This window comes from Artemia franciscana, chromosome 12, assembly GCF_032884065.1.
Source record: "Artemia franciscana chromosome 12, ASM3288406v1, whole genome shotgun sequence".
Lineage (NCBI taxonomy): Eukaryota > Metazoa > Arthropoda > Branchiopoda > Anostraca > Artemiidae > Artemia > Artemia franciscana.
Genome location: NC_088874.1, coordinates 35,220,206 through 35,241,759, shown reverse-complemented (window position 1 = coordinate 35,241,759; position 21,554 = coordinate 35,220,206). Strand labels below are relative to the sequence as shown.

General features: G+C 38.0%; 1 protein-coding gene across 4 annotated transcripts in view; it reads left to right on the top strand.

Moving 5' to 3' along the window:
• The window catches only part of LOC136034037 (sorbitol dehydrogenase-like), a 72,099-nt gene that overhangs the window by 27,674 nt on the left and 22,871 nt on the right, over positions 1 to 21,554 (top strand). For all 4 annotated transcript variants that reach the window (XM_065715103.1, XM_065715104.1, XM_065715105.1 and 1 more), the window contains 2 exons: positions 5,211 to 5,375; positions 20,633 to 20,792. In XM_065715103.1, coding sequence (XP_065571175.1) covers positions 5,211 to 5,375; positions 20,633 to 20,792 — 325 coding nt within the window. The remainder of the gene's footprint in view (positions 1 to 5,210; positions 5,376 to 20,632; positions 20,793 to 21,554) is intronic.

Sequence of the window (21,554 nt, the reverse complement as noted above, 5' to 3'; positions counted from 1 at the left end):
GGAATTTGTTATGGGGGAAGGAAATTTCCATGAAGGGAGCGCAGGATTTTCTAGCATTATTGAAAAAAAACAATGAAAAAATAAATCTGAAAAAGTTTTTTCATCTGGAAGTAACGGGCAGCATCAAAACTTAAAACGAACAGAAATTATTACACATATAAGGGACTCAACTCCTCCTAATACCTCGCTCTTTACGCTAAAGTATTTTTACTAATTTCAACTATTTATTCTACGGCTTTTGTGATTCAGGGGTCATTCTTAATGAAGTAGGACAAAATTTAAGCTTTATTGTAAAGAGCGAGGTACTGACGAGGGGGTGAACCCCCTCATACATGTAATAAAAACATGAGAATACAAAAGTTCGTTACGTAAGCTAATTTATAAGTTAAGTATATCTTTTACTAGTAAAAACATTCGTAAAAAATTAAAAGTTCTATTTGCCTTTTTAAGTAACCAAAAAATCGGAGGGCAACTAGGCTTCCTCTCCCGCTCCCTTTTTTCTCAAAATCATTCGATCAAAACTATGGGAAAGTCATTTAGCCAAAAAAATTAATATGCAAATTTTGTTTTAATCATTCCTCTGCGGAGAGCCAAAATCAAAACATGCATTGATTCAAAAACGTCCAAAAGTCAAATTAAAAAAAAACAATTTTTTTTTTTAACTGAAAGTAAGGAGCGACATTAAAACTTAAAACGAACAGAAATTACTTCGTATATGAAAGGGGCTGCTTCCTCATCAACCCCCACTCGTTACGCTAAAGTTTTTTACTGTTTCATAAAGTAGAGTTGAGAGAAAGAGTCAAGCTTTAGCGTAAAGAGCGGGACGTTGATGAGGAAGCTGTCCCTTTCATATACGAAGTAATTTCTGTTCGTTTTAGGTTTTAATGTCGCTCCTTACTTTCAGTTAAAAAAACTTGTTTTTTGTTATTTAATCAGGTGCCATAAGATGAAAGTTTATTTAAAAAAAAAAAAAAAAATTAGTAAAAACTCTGAATAAAGTATTATGGAAAGAATTAAATGGGTAAAGAAACGCTATAATTAATGATGTTTAAGCTAATTATGTATAGTTTATTATCATAATTGATAAATACATCATTGTAATTAGACAGGTTGATAAAACTAATTGATTCATAACACTTATAAAAAAGAGTAACTAGAGTCAAGCAAGGAATAAGATCGGTATGTTTACAGATAAAGAGCATACAGATACAGCGGTAAAAAGCAGGGATATGCAAAAGTCGTCGAACACGATTCGGAAGCGGCCAGACTTATGCAACAAGCTTTGGAAAGAAGAAATCCAAGGAGAAAGAAATACTGTCAAAAATGAAAATTAATTTAGAAAGAAACATTTCTTTAACCTGTAATTAAATGGAGATAAACATGGGCGAAAAACGGAACTTAGACTGTAAATGAAAATAAGGTTCTAAATAAAAGACAACTGAAACTGGACAACTATTGACATGCTCATTGATATACTGAACCCAACTATTTCGATACCTCCCTGTCCAGTTATGGATTGGGGAATAAATAGGGACTTAGGGGGAAGTTTAGTCCAGGATATCTGAGTTTATCAGGATTATGGGAGCATACTATTAATAATAATAATCTTTACTTAGGCAGTGCTATTGCGTTGCCTATGACAATAATAATAACTCACTGAAGCACCAAGCCACCTGAGGGGAAAAAGTTACGCATGCTCTTCCTCCCTCTTTACACCCTCCCAAGAAGTTCAAATTTCCCTTAAGTCTTTATTTACGAAATACATTCGGGGGCATTCTACTTTCGTTTCATCCTAGATGGATGGCTGACAAGAGCGATCTTTGGCAATCGGTTATCCTTCATGGATAACATATTAACATAGATAAAAGTTTTTTTCTATGGCTTCTTACTCCCCTTGCAATATTAAAGCTCTAATCTATGATTAGAAATATTCTTCAGATAATACCTCTACTTTTTTTGTCTGCCTTTGCCTCTTCCCCGTTCCCTTGACATGTTTCATCTCTCCAAAATAAATTTCTACGTACGTGTCTTAGCTGACGATTCTCATACCCAAGCTTGTTTATCACGAGATAAGTCTTAAGGGTTGGTTCAGTATGGTTGGATCAACCTTGTTCATAAATTTCAACACATAATTTTCCCGGCCATTGCTTGCAAACTCACTGAAATGCTGAATATTAGCAACAAGTGTTTATTTTTGTTTTGTTTAAAACAAAGGGGATAGTTTCTGCTTTAGCCCTGGCATACATGATCAAGATTATTGTCATATTTTATTTGTTTTTATTTTATTCGTAATTTTATCCAAAGAACGTAATGTGGGACATCTAGGTGCTATTTTCAGAAAAGTTTGTAAGGGGGATGGGGAGCGGCTCCTTTCCCAGGAGTCTCAAAATTTGTACGAATACTCAAAATTTGCAATGCTCCTGCGCGTATTGATCTTTTTTAATTTGTTTTATTTTATCCTTAGATTTTGTTTTTTTGTTATGCCGAAAATCGATTTACTATTTTCGAAAATAGATGTTAAGTCGTTAAGTCAAAAAATGATATTAAGTCGGAATTCATTATGTTCGTTATTGCTAATACTACCAGCTACCAGCATTACCTCAAATAGACTGTCAGACCGGCTAACACTCCTCTTTCATCACTTTCTATAGGGGGTAAAGGTAAGGTAAAGGTAAAGGATACGGCATTAGACTTTACAGTCCGTACCGGCGGTGCTGATCTCCGTTTCTTGGCCCTTCAGCCAGGAAGTGCAATGGGGGGTTGGGGGCCAGCCATCCTGTGCTTTCGCACACCCTTCCTGTGTACCTTCCCCAGATTTTTCCAGGTACCCATTTAGAGCTGGGTCGACTCTGGCTAAGCTTACATAGTCACGCCACTGACCCCCATCCCAAACTGAAGAATTGGTACACTGGGATTCGAACCCGCGTCCTCTCAGACAAAGGATCCCGAATCCAGCGCAACAACCCACTCGGCCAGGACGGCTATAGGGGATATCTACTATTCCCACCTCCTAATAACTTATCAAAATATCAAATCGATTTAAACGCTTTTATTGAAGTTGATAGTTTGTCTATGTAGGTTAAAAAAGCGTGAGGATCAGATTTTATCATTATTCCATCGATTTCCCAAGGTCTGGCTGAGTGATAGATTGTGTATGGTTTGAGAACACAGGACAGTGGGCAAATGGTTCTTCCAACACTCCTCCTTGTACCCCAAATATCTGTGGTTAGATTGAGACCTGTGTACCGCGAAAATGTGTCTAGTAATTTAATAACGGTTCTTATTGCAGCTTTTGTGTTATTACTTTATGATTGGCTGTCTTCAAATTGGCTGTCTCCAGGTACCCATTTAGAGCTGGGTCGACTCTGGCTAAGCTTACAGAGTCACGCCACTGACCCCCATCCCAAACTGAAGAATTGGTACACTGGGATTCGAACCCGCGTCCTCTCAGACAAAGGATCCCGAATCCAGCGCAACAACCCACTCGGCCAGGACGGCTATAGGGGATATCTACTATTCCCACCTCCTAATAACTTATCAAAATATCAAATCGATTTAAACGCTTTTATTGAAGTTGATAGTTTGTCTATGTAGGTTAAAAAAGCGTGAGGATCAGATTTTATCATTATTCCATCGATTTCCCAAGGTCTGGCTGAGTGATAGATTGTGTATGGTTTGAGAACACAGGACAGTGGGCAAATGGTTCTTCCAACACTCCTCCTTGTACCCCAAATATCTGTGGTTAGATTGAGACCTGTGTACCGCGAAAATGTGTCTAGTAATTTAATAACGGTTCTTATTGCAGCTTTTGTGTTATTACTTTATGATTGGCCGTTACATTGTGCTTTGTGTTGTTACTTTATGATTGGCTGTCTTCAAAAAGAGTAGCCTATGCGCGGTTAGTTCAAGCTCTTTAACTGTTCAACAGTGTAACTGTTGAAAAGTTAACTAAAGTCTAAAAGATAAACTTTTAAAGATAAAGTCCCCAGGAAGATCGTTGAAGCATAACGTCAAGTGAAGCTGTTCTTCAAGTACTCTGTTCTCGGTGTATTAACTTTTATTTGTCTCAGCTGTGTTCCTTGATGTCATAATTGTCGGTTGGACAGTGAAAGGTACAAAAAGAGGAAAATAGTGAATGATGTGAGTTTATGTACTTATAGAAAAGTCATTGACGCTACATTGAACTTTTCTCCTACAGACCGGAGAGAGACCCAAGGAACGGCTGAACCTGCCATGTTAATCATGTTCTGGATCTTTGGAAGTGGTGCCAAAAATGTTTTTGAAGCACCAGCCAAACACAGTGGGCATCCATGCTAGGCAATGAGTCTGATGGAAGAGTTGTTAAGTGGGATAATCGTATTGGGCAGATGAAGTCTTTTGGAACGAAGAGGGGTCTCCAGCTTTCTTGCACAGTAGGTTCTCATCCACTCGAGGTGAGGTTTTTGAGAGATATCTATGGAGAAGTGGATTTAAATCTCAGTGTTAAATTTTTTTTTATTTTTCTCCTAGTAGGAAGAGAACAAAATTGGGGTTTTAGCATATTCCAAAATAAAAGTGAATATTTTATATATTTCAGTTTTTTATCTTATCTCATCCTAATCTTGGGTGCCTGTTTTTTTATGCCTATGCAAGCTAATTTTAATCTTTGAATATGGGCAAAATTTTGCGTGGACACAGTATTTTTGTTCATCCCGAGCATTACTCAGATCTCCTAAGCTACTGTTCCGGGGGCAGCGTTTGGAAGCACCAAGTGTTTCTGTCGGAACACCATTGGTGAATTTCGAAATTTTAGCAGAAAGTGGGAGAGCTGCTGAAGACCTGGTACAAGATCGCGACAAATGGGAGTCAGTCATACAGAGTCTTCTAGATGCCAGGTAATTCCCTTATTTAAGCGTGATCTCCTGCTTTATTATTGCAAAGACAAGAAAAGGACCTAATAAAAGGGAAAATATGACAAGAGGAGGGGAAATCAGTATTGATTGTATACATCCTGATGCGTTTATGTATGTTTGACACAATATACAGCACTAAGGCCCAAAAAGTTATTGATGTTCAAAAAATTGCCAATAAAGCAAAATATTTTGTTAAAAAACGCAAACATTTTGTATAGGATATTCATTTCAATGACTATATAATACGCTAGTCCCATATAAGTAATTAGTTAATTAATTTGTTTTTATTAATTTTTTCTTTCTTTTCATATTTTACAGAAGTCTTAATACAGATGGCTTCTGTTGGAATTTGTGGATCAGACGTTCATTATTGGACTAAGGGTAAAATTGGCGATTTCATTGTAAAGGAGCCCATGATTCTTGGTCACGAATCTGGTGGCATTGTTGCCAGATGTGGTCCTGGGGTAAAGAACCTTCAAGTAGGTGGGTCACTTTGATAAGTAATATTATTTTATATATTTGTATATTTCTGAGTGTAGACCAAGGATATAGACCATATTGTTCCCGCAAGAATTAATGGTATTTTTTATCTTTTTTTCTCAAATTTCCAATATTTCATACTCCAGTCCTATTTTAAACTTTTGGCGAAATCTTGTTTATATTTTTGGACTATATTTTGGACAAAAAAAAAAATTGTGAAAATGGAAACAGATTTGTCTGATTCTCCTCTCTAATCGCCTTCAATTCAGCGTCCTTAATTGCCATGAATGACTCCAATCTACACTTTTGAAAGTAGCAGATTTTTCTGTTTTGTGTTACTTTTGTGTTTTTTTTTTATATTTGGCTCTGCTTAAGTTAAAGGCTTAAAAAAGGAGAAAAAACGTACAGCTAATATTTTTGGCTAGGTTTTTATATAACTTTGTAACGCCCGTGAGTTTTCTTTTTTAATATTATTATTTTCCCTATTTTTACGTGAATATTTTCCCTCTCTTAAGTTTTTACGTCAAATTTTTGCTTTAATCTCTAGAAACAAAGATAAAAAAATGTTTTTCTTAAGGCCAACGAAAATTCTGAATGAAAAGAGTGAAGAGTGAACAAAATGCGAACAAAACAGCTTGATATAAGTAGACTAATAAAATGAAACAACGCGGAATGCCAGCAAAAAAAAATGAAAGAATTAAAAGTCTAAACAGCAGCATTCTCTCTTTTCGTCCAATATTTTCATTGACCTAAAAAAAACATTATTGATCTTTATTTCTTCAAATCTGTTTTTGCGGTGGCAGGGTAATGTGGTTAACAAAATTATCGTTCCTTAATTGCAGATTGTTTTGATTGGTTTGCTGCAATTTCGTTTAAATGTGTAGTATTCCCATTCCGTTTTACCGCGATTCCCGTTTCAAAAGTCTGTATCATTTCTTGCCCAAAAATTTGCATACTTTCTTAAATTTGTGTTTCATGGTTTGTCATTAAATACTTGTCAAGATTTCGGTTTCGATTTTAGTTTTGTAATTATTAAAACTTTTCACTTTATATAATTATTACAATAAAGGTATAACAATAAGTATTACAATAAGGTATTACAATAAGGTAAGGTATTTTATATGCATGTAAAATTTGTTTTGTGAGGGATTTTTGGCAAAAAGCATGAAATAATCAATACTTTTTTGTCCGCTCTTAAAAATATTGACAAAAGGGAGTAATGGAAAAGAAGAAAAGCGAAACAAGAACATTTCAACAATAGAGAATAAAACAAATATTTAACTTCATTTATTCATACTCGAAGATAAGTTGTAAAGGCAAAAAGTAACATCAATTGTCCTTTTCTTGGTATTTCTTTCAGAGGACGGCACAATGTTAATCGGGTCCACCATATTCCGGAATTTTATAACAAATCTGTTTCCTTCAGGGATTGGTTTTTATGGCACTTGGTATTAACCAAGTAACATTAGCGATCGCAAATTCTGTCGGTCGGTCTGTCTGTCCTGGTTTTGCTACTTTAGGGACTTCCAGGTAAGCTAGGACGATGAAATTTGGCAGGCGTACCAGGAACCAGGCCAGATTAAATTAGAAGTTGAATCGTTTCCCCGATTCGACCATCTGGGAGGGGGGAATGGTGGGGGGACCGTTAAATCGGAAAAATTAGAAAAAAGGAGATATTTATAACTTACGAATGGGTGATCAGATCTTAGTGAAACCTGATGTTTGGAAGGAAATCGTGTCTCAGAGGTCTTATTTTAAATCCCGACCGGATCCGGTGACATTGGGGGGACTTGGGGGGACGTAAAATTTTGGAAAACGCTTAGAGTGGAGAGATCGGGATGAAACTTGGTGGGAAAAATAAGCACAAGTCCTACATACGTGATTGACATAACCGGAATGGATCTGCTCTCTTTTGGGGGAGTTTGGGGGGAAGGGTTAATTCTAAAATAAAAAAAATGAGATATTTTTAACTTACGAAGAAATGATCGGATCTTTATGAAATTTCATATTTAGAAGGACCCTGTATTTCAGGTCTCTTATTTTAAATCCCTACGGATCCAGAGTCATTGGGGGGGGGGGTGGAAATCTTGGAAAACGCTTAAAGCGGAGAGATCAGGATGAAACTTGGTGGGAAGAATAAACACAAGTCCAAGATAAATGACTGACATAACCGGAACGTATCCGCTCTCTTTAGTGGAGTTCGAGGGGGGGGGGGGTAATTTGGAAAAATTAGAAAAGTGAGGTATTTGTAACTTACCAAACGAGTGTTAAGATCTTAATGAAATTTGATATTTTGAAGGATCTTGTGCTTTAGAACTCTCTAAAAGAGTTGAGATTGGGGAGTTGGAGGGGTAAACTGGAAATCTTGGAAAACTCTTATAAATGTCGTAGATTCGTTATTGGCGTGACCGGACTGGATCCGCTCTCTTTGGGGGATTTAAGAGGGATTCAGTGCTTTGGCGAGTTTGGTGCTTCTGGACGTGCTAGAACGATGAAAATTGGTAGGTGTGTCAGGGAGCTGCACAAATTGACTTCATAAAGTCGTTTTCCCTGATTCGACCACCTGGGGGCCATAAGGGAGAGAAAAAAATTAGAAAAATTGAGGTGTTTCTAACTTACGAATGTGTGAACGGATCTTAATGGATTTTGACATTTAGAAGGACCTCGTGACTCAGAGTTCTTATTTTTAATCCCGACCTTCATTAAGCCTCTGATTTTCCTTTTAAAGCAATCTATTCATTCCTAAAATTTTGCTAGAGCTCATTCCATATGAGTTCTTGGCTCTTCCGACCTCGTCACAAGTGCCATATGAGCTCTTAGCTCTTTTTTTTAAGTAAAACCTTCAAATGCTTGCTGTAAACAGAACAGAGTTTAAGTTTCTCAGTTTCAATGAACCAATCCAATATCGACGACATACGCAGCCAATGAGGAAGAGCAACAGCTTCGTAAAGCTTTTAAAGAATCTTCCAATAAAATTTCAAAGAGACAAGGTTGCCGTAAGTTGATCGTATACTTTTGGTTATATCCTGGTAAGGAGTAAATTCTAAAAGCTCATTGTTTAGCGCGTTAACTCGTATCCTCTTTCATATCCAGCAATCAGACGCTATTCTAAAAAAGTAAGATAGCAGCTTGATATTAGTAATTCGTCCGGATAGCAGACTAAAAGATGCTCCCTAAATCCTTCGTCAATATTTTCAGTTATACCAGATGTCCGGGTGTCTAACAGGATGTGGTTCAATTCAAATCCTTGTCGGAAACCTCGGAAAGGTCTGTTGGGGGATAAGTGATATATGAGGTTGATTTTGGGATGCTAAAATAAAATTTGAAAAGGGCGAATGGTGAATCGTTTCTAGTTTTCAATCTAATTTTGTTTAAATTAGAAAGTATATCCCCAGTAAAAATTTGTGATTATATAGTTACCACTCTCAGCAAGAATCTGAAAAACTCCAAATACAATTTTCCCCGGTTGCGACTCTTATTAGCTGTCTATTAGACATTGTCGGTTATGTTTCAAACCTAAGTCTAGGTCGCCCACCTGCGATTCCAACGGACTTAATCAGTAGACTAATCCTAGACAATATAAAAATGTAAGTTGTCCTGTCACCATTAAGTCCAATGGATGTTGTCGGTCATGAATTTTTGAATTGTTAGTTTGTTTCCAATTGCCTTCAAGCGGCTCGGAGAACCGATGTACTATCTGATTTACCCTTACTACTCGTCTATCTTCCTTAATTCTGCTTTAAGGCTATAAACTATCATGAAGAAGTGTAAATAAACATTTTTCATAGCACTATGAAACAAGAGCTAAGAGCTCATCACTTGTGACGAGGTCGGAAGAGCCAAGAGCTCGTATGGCATGAGCTCTAGCAAAATTTTAAGAATCCTTCAATCCCCCCCCCCCCCCGCAGATGGTCGAATCAGGGAGAACGACTTTATCAAGTCGATTTGTGCAGCTCCCTGACACACCTGTCAATTTGCATCGTCCTAGCACGTCGAGAAGCACCAAACTCGCCAAAGCACTGAATCCAATACCCTTAACTTCCCCAAAGAAAGTGAATCCAGTCCGGTTTCGTCAATCACGAATCAAGGACATTTATAAGCGTTTTCCAAGATTTCCGGTTTCCCCCTTCAATTTCCCCCAATCTCAACACATCTAATCGGTATTTGAAATAAAAGCTCTGAGACATGAGTTCCTTCTAAATATTAAATTTCATTAAGATCTGGTCACTCGTTCTTAAGTTAAAAATACGTCAATTTTTCCAGTTTTTCTCAAATTAATAACCCACAGCTCCCCCATAGAGAACGAATCCCTTCCAATTATGTCAATCATGTATCTATAGCTTGTGCTTATTCTTCCCATCAAATTTTGTCCCGATCCCTCCACTCTAAGCATTTTTCAAGATTTCTGGTTTCCCCCTCCAACTCCCCCCAATGTCACTGGATCTGGTCGGGATTTAAATTGAGAGTTCTAAAGCACAAGATCCTTCTAAATATGAAATTTCATTAAGATCTAATTACCCGTTAGTAAATTACAAATACCTCATTTTTTCTATTTTTTCCAAATTAGCCCCCCCCCCGACTCCACTGAAGAGAGCGGATACGGTCCGGTTATGTCAGTCACTTATCTTGAGTTGTGCTTATTCTTCCCACAAAGTTTCATCCTGATCCCTCCGCTTTCAGTGTTTTCCAAGATTTCCGGTCCCCCCCCCAATGACACTGGATCCAGTAAAGATTTAAAATAAGAGATGTGAGTTACGAGGTCCTTCTACATATAAAATTTCATAAAGATCCGATCATTTCTTCGTAAGTTAAAAATACCTCATTTTTCTTATGTTTTAGAATTCACCCTTCCCCCCCCACTCCCCCAAAGAGAGCGTATCCGTTCCGGTTATGTCAATCACGTATCTAGGACTTTTGATTGTTTTTCCCACCAAGTGTCATCCCGATCCTTCCACTCTAAGGGTTTTCCAAAAATTTAGGTTCCCCCCAACTCTCCCCAGTTTCACCGGATCCAGTCGGGATTTAAAATAAGAGCTCTGAGACACGATTTCCTTCCAAACATCAAATTTCATTAAGATCTGGATTACTACTTCGTAAGTTAAAAATATCCCCCTTTTTCTAATTTTTCAAAATTAACCCTCCCCCAACTTTCCCAAAGAGAGCGGATCCGTTTCGGTTATGTCAATCGCGTATCTAGGACTTGTGATTATTTTTCCCACCAAGTTTCATCCCAATCCCTCGACTCTAAGCGTTTTCCAAGATTTTAGCCCCCCTCCCCTAACTCCCCCTAATGTCACCGGATACGGTCGGGATATAAATAAGAGCTTTAAGACACTATAACATTCGAAACATGAAATTTCAATAAGATCCGATTACTCCTTCATAAGTTAAAAATACCTCATTTTTCAGAATTAACCCTCTCCCCAACTCCCCCAAAGAGAGCGAATCCGTTCCGGTTATGTCAATCACGTACCTAGGAATTGTGCTTATTTTTCCCACCAAGCTTCATCCCGATTCCTCCACTCTAAGCGTTTTCCAAGATTTTAGGTTCCCCACCCCAACTCCCCCCAGTGTCACCTGATGTGGTCGGGATTTAAAATAAGAGCTCTGGGACACGATATCCTTCCATACATCAAATTTCATTAAGATCCGATCACCCGTTCGTAAGTGAAAAATAACTCTTTTTTCTAATTTTTCCGATTTAACCGTCCCCCATCCCCGTCCCCCAATTTTTCCGCGTTCATTTTGTACAGGCTATATTAACGTTTATCAGCAAATTTGCCAATATGTTGTTGGTTTTAAACTAGGATCTTTATAGACAATTTTTTCATAATTCTAAACCGTTGGGCTATCTCAGAAGTTTGGGTTTGCATTATTTTAGCCTTCTATGGGGCCTAAAAATTTGTCTTACAGCACACAAAAATATTTTGCAACACAGATTGGCCCATTCTGCGGCGCCACTGAAATTTTGGGGGATATCCCCTACCTTCTATACCAATCACTACTACTTTTTATCTTACAAATTTTGATGAATAGATATTTTTTGGCAAGTTCGTCCCAGTCTAATTAGAAATTCTTGTGGTTATCTTCTTCTTTACGAGTCACAGTAATTACGTGTTATAGCGACCACACCAAAGAAGTGAAGTTAGGTTAATCCCAATGAAACATACCAAAATATGATGAAAATATTTTATCTCGCTTCGGCTATGCTGATTATCTCCGAGTTGAGACAGAAAACCGGTTTATCGCTATAAGTGGCCGCAAAGTGTGGTCGCTATAACAGTAAGTACTTGAATTACTAATAAAGCTATGTTAGGGAGTCTGCCTTAGTCACCTAGATCCCCCCTTGTTTCCTAATGCATAGGTAGTGCTTCCTGAAGATGGGAGGATTGGGAAGCGTGTCATGAAATTACCTCTGAAACCGATCTAAACTCCCCCCACCCCCTCGCCAACAAAGAAACAGTGGTAATACAATATTTTTATGTTTTCGGTCTTCAACCAAGGGAACATTACTTGCCCCTCTCCACTGAAGAAGTAAAACTCGTTGGCACCTATGCAGATAAGGATATTTGATTGAATAATGCTGAAGTCAATCAAAGCTATTAAGTTTATTGGTCTATCTTCTTTTTATCCAGTTCAAAACATAAAAAGTCACGTCTAATGAATTAGATGGGAAACAAGATGCTTCTAAATCCCAAATTTCATTAAGATCTGACCACCCATTCGTAAGTTACAAATACCTCACTTTTTCTAATTTTTCCGAATTAATCCCCCCTCCCCCCAGCTCCACCAAAGAGAGCGGATCAGCTCCGGTTATTTCAGACAGGTATCTTCGACTTGTGTTTATTCTTCCCACTAAGTTTCATCCTGATCTCTCCACTTTAAGCGTTTTCCAAGATTTCTGATTCCCCCTCCCCCCAATGACACTTGATCCAATCGGGATTTGAAACAAGATATCTAAGCTATGAGGTCCTTCTGAATATAAAATTTCATTATGATATGATTACTCCTTCGTAAGTTATAAATACCTAAATTTTTCATTTTTCAAAATAAATCCTAGCCCCCCCCCAACTCCCCCAAGGAGAGCGGATCCGTTCCGGTTATGTCAATCACGTGCTAGGACTTGTGCTTATTTTTTCCATCAAGTTTCATCCTGATCTCTCTGCTTTAAGTGTTTTCCAAGATTTCCTTCTAAATATCAAATTTCTAAGATCCAATTATCTATTCGTAAGATAAAAATACCCCATTTTTCCCGTTTTCCAAGAATTCCGATTTCCCGTCCAACTCCCCCCCAATGACACAGGATCTGGTCGGAATTTAAAATTAGAGCTTTAAAGCACAAGATCCTTCTAAATACCAAATTTCATTAAGATCTGGTCACCCTTTCGTAAGTTACAAATGCCTGAATTTTCAAAATTACCCCCTCCCCCCAACTCCACCAAAGAGATCAGATCCGGTACGGTTATGTCAGTCACGTATCTTAGACAGGTTTTTATTCTTCCCATCCAGTTTCATCCTGATCTCACCACTTTAAGTATTTTCTAAGATTTCCGGTCCCCCCCAACTGCCCCTCCCCCCAATTATGCTGGATCCGGTTGAGATTTAAAATAAAAGATCTGAGTTACGAGGTCCTTCTAAATATGAAGTTTCATGAAGATCCGATCACTTCTTCGTAAGTTAAAAATAAGTAATTTTTTCTAATTTTTCAGAATTAACCCCCCCCCCCCAATAGAGGGGATCCGTTCCAATTATGTTAATCACGTATCTAAGACTTCTGTTTATTTTTCCCACTAAGTTTCATCCCGATCCCTCCAATCTAAGCGTGTTCCATGATTTTAGGTTCCCCCACCCCAAACTCCTCCCAATGTCACCAGATCCGGTCGGGATTTAAAATAAGAGCTTTGAGACACGATATCCTTCTAAATATCAAATTTCATTGAGATCCTATCACCCGTTCGTAAGTTAAAAATACCTCATTTTTTCTAATTTTTCAGAATTACCCCCCCCCCACAATACCCCAAAGAGAGCGGATCCGTTCCGGTTATGTCAATTATGTATCTAGGACTTGTACTTATTTTCCCCACCAAGTTTCATCCCGATCGCTGCACTCTAAGTGTTTTCCAAGTTTTAGGTTTCCCCCTCCTAACTCCTCCCAATGTCACCAGATCCGGTCAGGATTTAAAATAAGGCCTCTGAGACACGATATCTTTCTAAACATCAAATTTCATTGAGATCCGATGACCCGTTCGTAAGTTGAAAATACCTCATTTTTCTAATTTTTCAGAATTACCCCCCCCCCAACTATCCCAAAGAGAGCGGATCCATTCTGGTTATGTCAATCATGTATCTAGGACTTGTGCTTATTTTCCCCATCAAGTTTCACCCCGATCCCTCCACTCTAAGTGTTTTACAAGTTTTAGGTCTCCCCCTCCCAACTCCCCCCCCAATGTCACCAGATCCAATCGGGATTTGAAATAACAGCTCTGAGACACGATATCCTTCCAAACATCAAATTTCATTAAGATCCCATCACCCTTTCGTAAGTTAAAAATACTTCATTTTTTCTATTTTTTCCGAATTAACTGGCCCCCCCCCCAGATGGTCAAATCGGGAAAACAAATGTTTCTAATTTAATCTGGTTCGGTCCCCGATACGCCTGCCAAATTTCATCGTCTTAGCTTACCTGGAAGTGCCTAAAGTAGCAAAACCGGGACCGACAGACAGACCGACAAACCGAGAGAATTTGCGATCCCTATATGGCACTTGGTTAATATCAAGGGCCATTAAAACCTATGCCAGCTTTGCCTCTCACAGAGACTATCTGTCTTGGCTATACACTAATCAGGCTTTTAAGCCTTTGATCACTCTGACCAAATTTTTTACTTGGACTGGACCGGACCGAGCTTGAGCTTTTCAAATGTCTAGTCACTTATTTGTCTCACAATTTTCGTAGTTTTTATTTAAATAGTTTACCAACAATAATTTAGCATAAATGTTTTTAATTACAGTTAAGTTTTAAAACTGAGTCAAGACTAAGTTTTGAGATGCATTTTTTAAGAAAAGAATACTTTTTCATTTAACTATATTCAATTAAAGATGTTAATTACCCTTTATGATCTGTGTAATAAACTTGCTGCTAGCTATTGATCTTCAGCTGTGAAAACAATCGTAAGACGTTATGCAACATGTACCCAAAGCCTGTAGCAAGCATTATATAGTATAATAGTATATAGTATACCATATATATATATATATATATATAGCATACTATATATAGTATATAGTATAATAGTATAATTATATAGGAAATAATAAAATTTAATCTCATTATATAGTAAAATAGAAATGCAGTATGGTCTAAAAAATAATTCATTATGCAGCTATTAGATTTCCCTAGATTGGTGACGAATCTTTTGTGTAGTTTTAGAAAGTCTAAAACTTGCTAAAACTGCAATCCGCGCAGGGTTGCAGTGCCTGTTGAGAGACTTTGGCCGGTACGCTGTGCCCACCAGGGGTTAGCGAAGAGCTTTATTCCTAGTTTTGTAAAAATGTATAACGAAAGTCAGGAGGATTGATTAGTGTTTTTGTGAGCTGGGGGAGGGGGGCTTCAACTTATAACTAATTTCAACAAGAAACATGGAAACGAAGATTAGAAAACTAACCTTAATAAAGTAGATAGTAGTTGGAGAATTTTTTTTACAACTAGAAATTGTTCATGTGACCAAAATTTTTCCTGCTTTAAAAATATGTTCTAAAAATTTAGTTGGTTCTTTCCTAGAACTCTTGGTTTTAATTCATTAGAACATAGCTTAAGTTTCAATTAATTTTTTTCGGAAAAACATAGACTCAACCTCATATTACTTCAAATATAAGAAAATGAAGCAATTGTATTTTGATTACTCCTTCTCAGACACGTATCAGTTACAATTGTAGGGAGCCCAGCTTCGATTGATCTACCTTTCCCAAAAATCTCAGAATTACTGCCACATTGCAACTGCATTCCCTCAAGTGCTTGTTTATCCTTAGATTCCCTATGCACGCTCCCTGCTTGAGAAAGCTTAAAATAAGAACAAGGGTTTTTGAAAATTTAGTTGCCCGCTCGAAGTCAGCCTTGAGACTTAACACGCTGCCTCTTACATCCCGATCACCCATTGTCAAAACTGGTTTGCAAGCTTTCAAATCTCAAGGTGATTACCGAAGGGACTCACTCCGCCTGTGTAAAGATGATAGTAGTAGTAGTAGTAGTAGTAGTAGTAGTAGTAGTAGTAGTAGTAGTAGTAGTAGTAGTAGTAGTAGTAGTAGTAGTAGTAGTAGTAGTAGTAGTAGTAGTAGTAGTAGTAGTAGTAGTAGTAGTAGTAGTAGTAGTAGTAGTAGTAGTAGTAGTAGTAGTAGAACAATTTTATTAGAAATAAACATTTCTTAATCAATAGCACAACATAAGCGAAGCTTTCGAGGCTGTGCTAAATTCAAGGAAAATAAAGAGAGAATATGGACAATGAGACCACATACCGAAATCAACAAAAAAAATATAAACAATAAATTACCTTGCGTGACCAATTTGATATTAAACTCTATTAATATATCTCATTTATCCCCTTTCATGAGCTTAGGTCTGTGCTTTCTGAGTTGCCCTTTCTGACTTGATTTGCCCTAAATGGCTTGGACAGTTTCTGTTGAGGTTGTCATTGTTTCTTACTGTTGTGAGTATTGTATTAATTTTTTGAATTTTGCATCTGAAGGGGATTTCTTATATTGAAAATGAGACATAAAAGTGTTTTTTGTTATGGCACTTGGTATTAACCAAGTCACATATAGCAATCTTAAGTTCTGTCGGTCTGTCGGTCTGTCTGTCGGTCCCGGTTTTGCTACTTTAGTCACTTTCAGGTAAGCTAGGACGATGAAATTTGGCAGGCGTATCAGGGACCGGACCAGATTAAATTTGAAATAGTGGTTTTCCCGATTTGACCATCTGGGGGGGAGTGGGGGCCGGTTAGGTCGGAAAAATAGAAAAAATGAAGTATTTTTAACTTACGAACGGTTGATCAGATCTTAATGAAATTTGATGTTTGGAAGGATATCGTGTCTCAAAGCTCTTATTTTCAATCCCGGCCGGATCTGGTGACACTGGGGGGAGTTGGGTGGGGGAAACCTAAAATCTTGGAAAACACTTAGAGTGGAGGGATCAGGATGAAACTTGGTGGGAAAAATAAGCACACGTCCTAGATACATGATTGACATAACCGGAACGGATCCGCTCTGTTTGGGGGAATTGGAGGCGGGAGGAGAGTTAATTCTGAAAAATTAGAAAAATGAAGTATTTTTAACTTACGAAGGAGTAATCGGATCTTCATGAAACTTCATATTTAGAAGGAAATCGTAGCTCAGATCTCTTATTTTAAATCTCAACCGGATCCAGCGTCATTTGGGGGGGGGAGGGGCGGAAATCTTAGAAAATACTTAAAGCGGAGAGATCAGGATGAAACTGGATGGGAAGAATAAAAACAAGTCAAAAGATACGTGACTAACATAACCGGATCGGATCAGCTCTCTTTGGTGGAGTTGGGGGGGGGGAGTGTTAATTCGGAAAAATGAGGTATTTGTAACTTACGAACGGGTGATCAGATCTTAATGAAATTTGATATTTAGAAGGATATTGTGCTTTAAAAGTCTTATTTTAAATTCTGACCAGATCCTGTGACATTGGGGGGAGTTGAAGGGGGAAACCAGAATTCTTGGAAAACGTGAAAATTTGAGGTATTTTTATCTTACGAATAGGTGATCAGATGTTAATGAAACTTGATATATAGAAGGATCTTATGTCTCAGATGCTCCATTTCAACTCGAATTGGATCCGGGGATATAGGAGATTGGAGGAGGGAAACAGAAATCTTGGAAAACGCTTAGAGGAGAGAGATCGGGGTGAAACTTGATGGGAAGAATAAGGACAAGTTCTAGATACGTGATTGACATAATTGGAACGGATCCATTTCTTTTTGGAGAAGCTGGGGGGTGTTAATTTAGAAAAATTAGAAAAATTGAGGCATTTTTAACTTAAGAACGGGTGACCAGATCTTAATGAAATTTGATATATAGAAGTAATTGAGGTCTCAGAGCTCTTATCTCAAATCCCGACCAGATCTGTTGACATTGGGGGGAGTTGGAGGGGGAAATCGGAAACCTTGGAAAAGGTAGAGTGGAGGAATCGGGATGAAGCTTGGTGGATAGAATAAGCAAATGTCGTAGATACGTGATTGACGTAACCGTACTGGATTCGCTCTCTTTGGGGGAGTTGGGGGAGGGGTTAAGTGGTTTGGCGAGTTTGGTGATTCTGGACGTGCTAGGACGAGGAAAATTGGTAGGCGTGTCAGGGAGCTGCACAAATTGACTTGATAAAGTCCTTGGGGGAGGGGTTAAGTGGTTTGGCGAGTTTGGTGATTCTGGACGTGCTAGGACGAGGAAAATTGGTAGGCGTGTTAGGGAGCTGCACAAATTGACTTGATAAAGTCCTTTTCCCAGATTCGACCATCTGGGGGGCTAAAGGGAGAGGAAAAATTAGAAAAAATGAGGTATTTATAACTTACGAGTTCGTGATCGGATTTTAATGAATTTTCTGAATTTAATGAATCGCGACCGGCACTTAGCCTCTGATTTTCCTTCTAAATCAATCTATTGATTCTTAGAATTTTGTTAGAGCTCATACCATGTGAGCTCTTGGCTCTTAGCTCTTCTGGCCTCGTCACAAGTGCCATATGAGCTCTTAGCTCTTGTTTTTTGAATGAGTCAGTCTTAGAATACTGTTTGATACTGTGTTTGTTTTACTGGAATTCCAATTGAACTTTAGTTATATTAACACATGTTGCCTCTACCATTTCATAACCTCATAAGTGTGACATGTGTCTAAACGTAGTAGATTTTTAAATGCGTTCTTTCTTTCGTAGTGAGGTTACCCTGTTTATCCTCAATAATAAAAAGAAAATAAGTGAATAAATAAAAAAAAACATCCAAATTTGAAAATGCTCCTTTCTGATGTTTTAGCCTTGATTTTTACCTAATCATAAGGAAACAAAAGGTATAACCTTTTGGGTTTTGGGTATGAACCAAATACAATTAAGTTTCATGAAGTTATATTCTCTTTGTATTGGCTTTCAAATAACTTTAATCAATTCTAGGTGACAGAGTGGCCATCGAACCAGGAGCTCCTCGGATCTGGTGACATTGGGGGGAGTTGGGAGGGGGAAACCTAAAATCTTGGAAAACACTTAGAGTGGAGGGATCGGGATGAAACTTGGTGGGAAAAACAAGCACAAGTCCTAGATACATAATTGACATAACTGGAACGGATCCGCTCTGTTTGGGGGAATTGGAGGCGGGGGGAGAGTTAATTCTGAAAAATTAGAAAAAATGAAGTATTTTTAACTTACGAAGGAGTAATCGGATCCTCATGAAACTTCATATTTAGAAGGAACTCGTAGCTCAGATCTCTTATTTTAAATCTCAACCTGATCCAGCGTCATTGGGGGGGGGAGTTGGGGGTGGGTGGAAATCTTAGAAAATACTTAAAGCGGAGAGATCAGGATGAAACTGGATGAGAAGAATAAAAACAAGTCTAAGATACGTGTCTGACATAACCGGACCGGATCAGTTCTCTTTGGTGGAGTTGGGGGGGAGGGGTACTTCGGAAAAATGAGGTATTTGTAACTTACGAACGGGTCATCAGATCTTAATGAAATTTGATATTTAGAAGGATCTTGTGCTTTAAAGGTCTTATTTTAAATTCTGTCCAGATCCTGTGACATTGGGGGGAGTTGGAGGGGGAAACCAGAATTCTTGGAAAACGTGAAAATTGAGGTATTTTTATCTTACGAATAGGTAATCAGATGTTAATGATTGGTATATAGAAGGATCTTATGTCTCAGATGCTCCATTTCAACTCGAATTGGATCCGGGGACATAGGAGGTTGGAGGAGGGAAACAGAAATCTTGGAAAACGCTTAGAGGGGAGAGATCGGGATGAAACTTGATGGGAAGAATAAGCACAAGTTCTAGATACGTGATTGACATAATTGGAACGGATCCATTCTCTTTGGAGAAGCTGGGGGGTTTTAATTTAGAAAAATTAGAAAAATTGAGGTATTTTTAACTTAAGAACGGGTGATCGGATTTTAATGAAATTTAATATATAGAAGTAATTGAGGTCTCAGAGCTCTTATCTCAAATCCCGACCAGATCTGTTGACATTGGGGGGAGTTGGAGGGGGAAATTGGAAACCTTGGAAAAGGTAGAGTGGAGGAATCGGGATGAAGCTTGGTGGATAGAATAAGCAAATGTCGTAGATACGTGATTGACGTAACCGTACTGGATTTGCTCTCTTTGGGGGAGTTGGGGGAGGGGTTAAGTGGTTTGGCGAGCTTGGTGATTCTGGACGTGCTAGGACGAGGAAAATTGGTAGGCGTGTCAGGGAGCTGCACAAATTGACTTGATAAAGTCCTTGGGGGAGGGGTTAAGTGGTTTGGCGAGTTTGGTGATTCTGGACGTGCTAGGACGAGGAAAATTGGTAGGCGTGTTAGGGAGCTGCACAAATTGACTTGATAAAGTCCTTTTCCCAGATTCGACCATCTGGGGGGCTAAAGGAAGAGGAAAAATTAGAAAAAATGAGGTATTTATAACTTACGAGTGCGTGATCGGATTTTAATGAATTTTCTGATTTTAATGAATCGCGACCGGCACTTAGCCTCTGATTTTCCTTCTAAATCAATCTATTGATTCTTAGAATTTTGTTAGAGCTCATACCATATGAGCTCTTGGCTCTTAGCTCTTCTGGCCTCGTCACAAGTGCCATATGAGCTCTTGGCTCTTGTTTTTTGAATGAGTCAGTCTTAGAATACTGTTTGATACTGTGTTTATTTTACTGGAATTCCAATTGAACTTTAGTTATATTAACACATGTTGCTTCTACCATTTCATAACCTCATAAGTGTGACATGTGTCTAAACGTAGTAGATTTTTAAAATGCGTTCTTTCTTTCGTAGTGGGGTTACCCTGTTTATCCTCAATAATAAAAAGAAAATAAGTGAATAAATAAAAAAAAACATCCAAATTTGAAAATGCTCCTTTCTGATGTTTTAGCCTTGATTTTTACCTAATCATAAGTAAACAAAAGGTATAACCTTTTGGGTTTTGGGTATGAACCAAATACAATTAAGTTTCATGAAGTTATATTCTCTTTGTATTGGCTTTCAAATAACTTTAATCAATTCTAGGTGACAGAGTGGCCATCGAACCAGGAGTTCCTTGTAGAGTCTGCGAGTATTGCAAGTCTGGACGATATAATTTGTGCCTGGACATAATCTTTTGCGCCACCCCTCCAATTCATGGAAGTTTAAGAAATTATTATACTCATCCAAGTGATTTTTGCTACAAGTAAGTCACATGTCCATACTCTATTGGAATAATAGTATTTATAAGATAAATATAAAGGCAAGTTTTATTAGTTTACTTAGGTTACGGTTTTGCTAATTATACTTCTATACCAACCTTCCAATACAGTCTTTTTTCAGTAAGGTAAAGCTAATGCAGTGGATTACGAACAGTAACTGACGACCTTGTTTTAATATTATATCTCAGTTACGAGATCAGGTGCATAACTCTTCAACTAGACCAGCTTCATCGACGAAGCTGTCTCGTCCTATTGCTCCGTTGAAATGATGTACTTTTTCTTTTTGTTACATAGGACCGAATTGTAAGTCAGATGTACCCGAAGATATAAAACATATCAAAGAATTGTCCGAGTTGGTGATTAGAGTTAAAGGACTTTGCTTTACTATATCTGGGTAAAGGTTAGACAAGCTTCACCGACGGAGCTTGTCTAGTCCTATTGCTCCATTGACGTGATGTACTTTTTATTTTCGTTATGTAGGACTGAATTGTTGGTAAGATGTACCCGAAGATATAAAACATGTTAAAGCATTGTCCGAGTTTGTGATTAGAGTTAAAGGACTTTGCTTTACTATATCTGGGTAAAGGTTAGACAAGCTTCACCGACGGAGCTTGTCTAGTCCTATTGCTCCATTGACGTGATGTACTTTTTATTTTCGTTATGTAGGACTGAATTGTTGGTAAGATGTACCCGAAGATATAAAACATGTTAAAGCATTGTCCGAGTTTGTGATTAGAGTTAAAGGA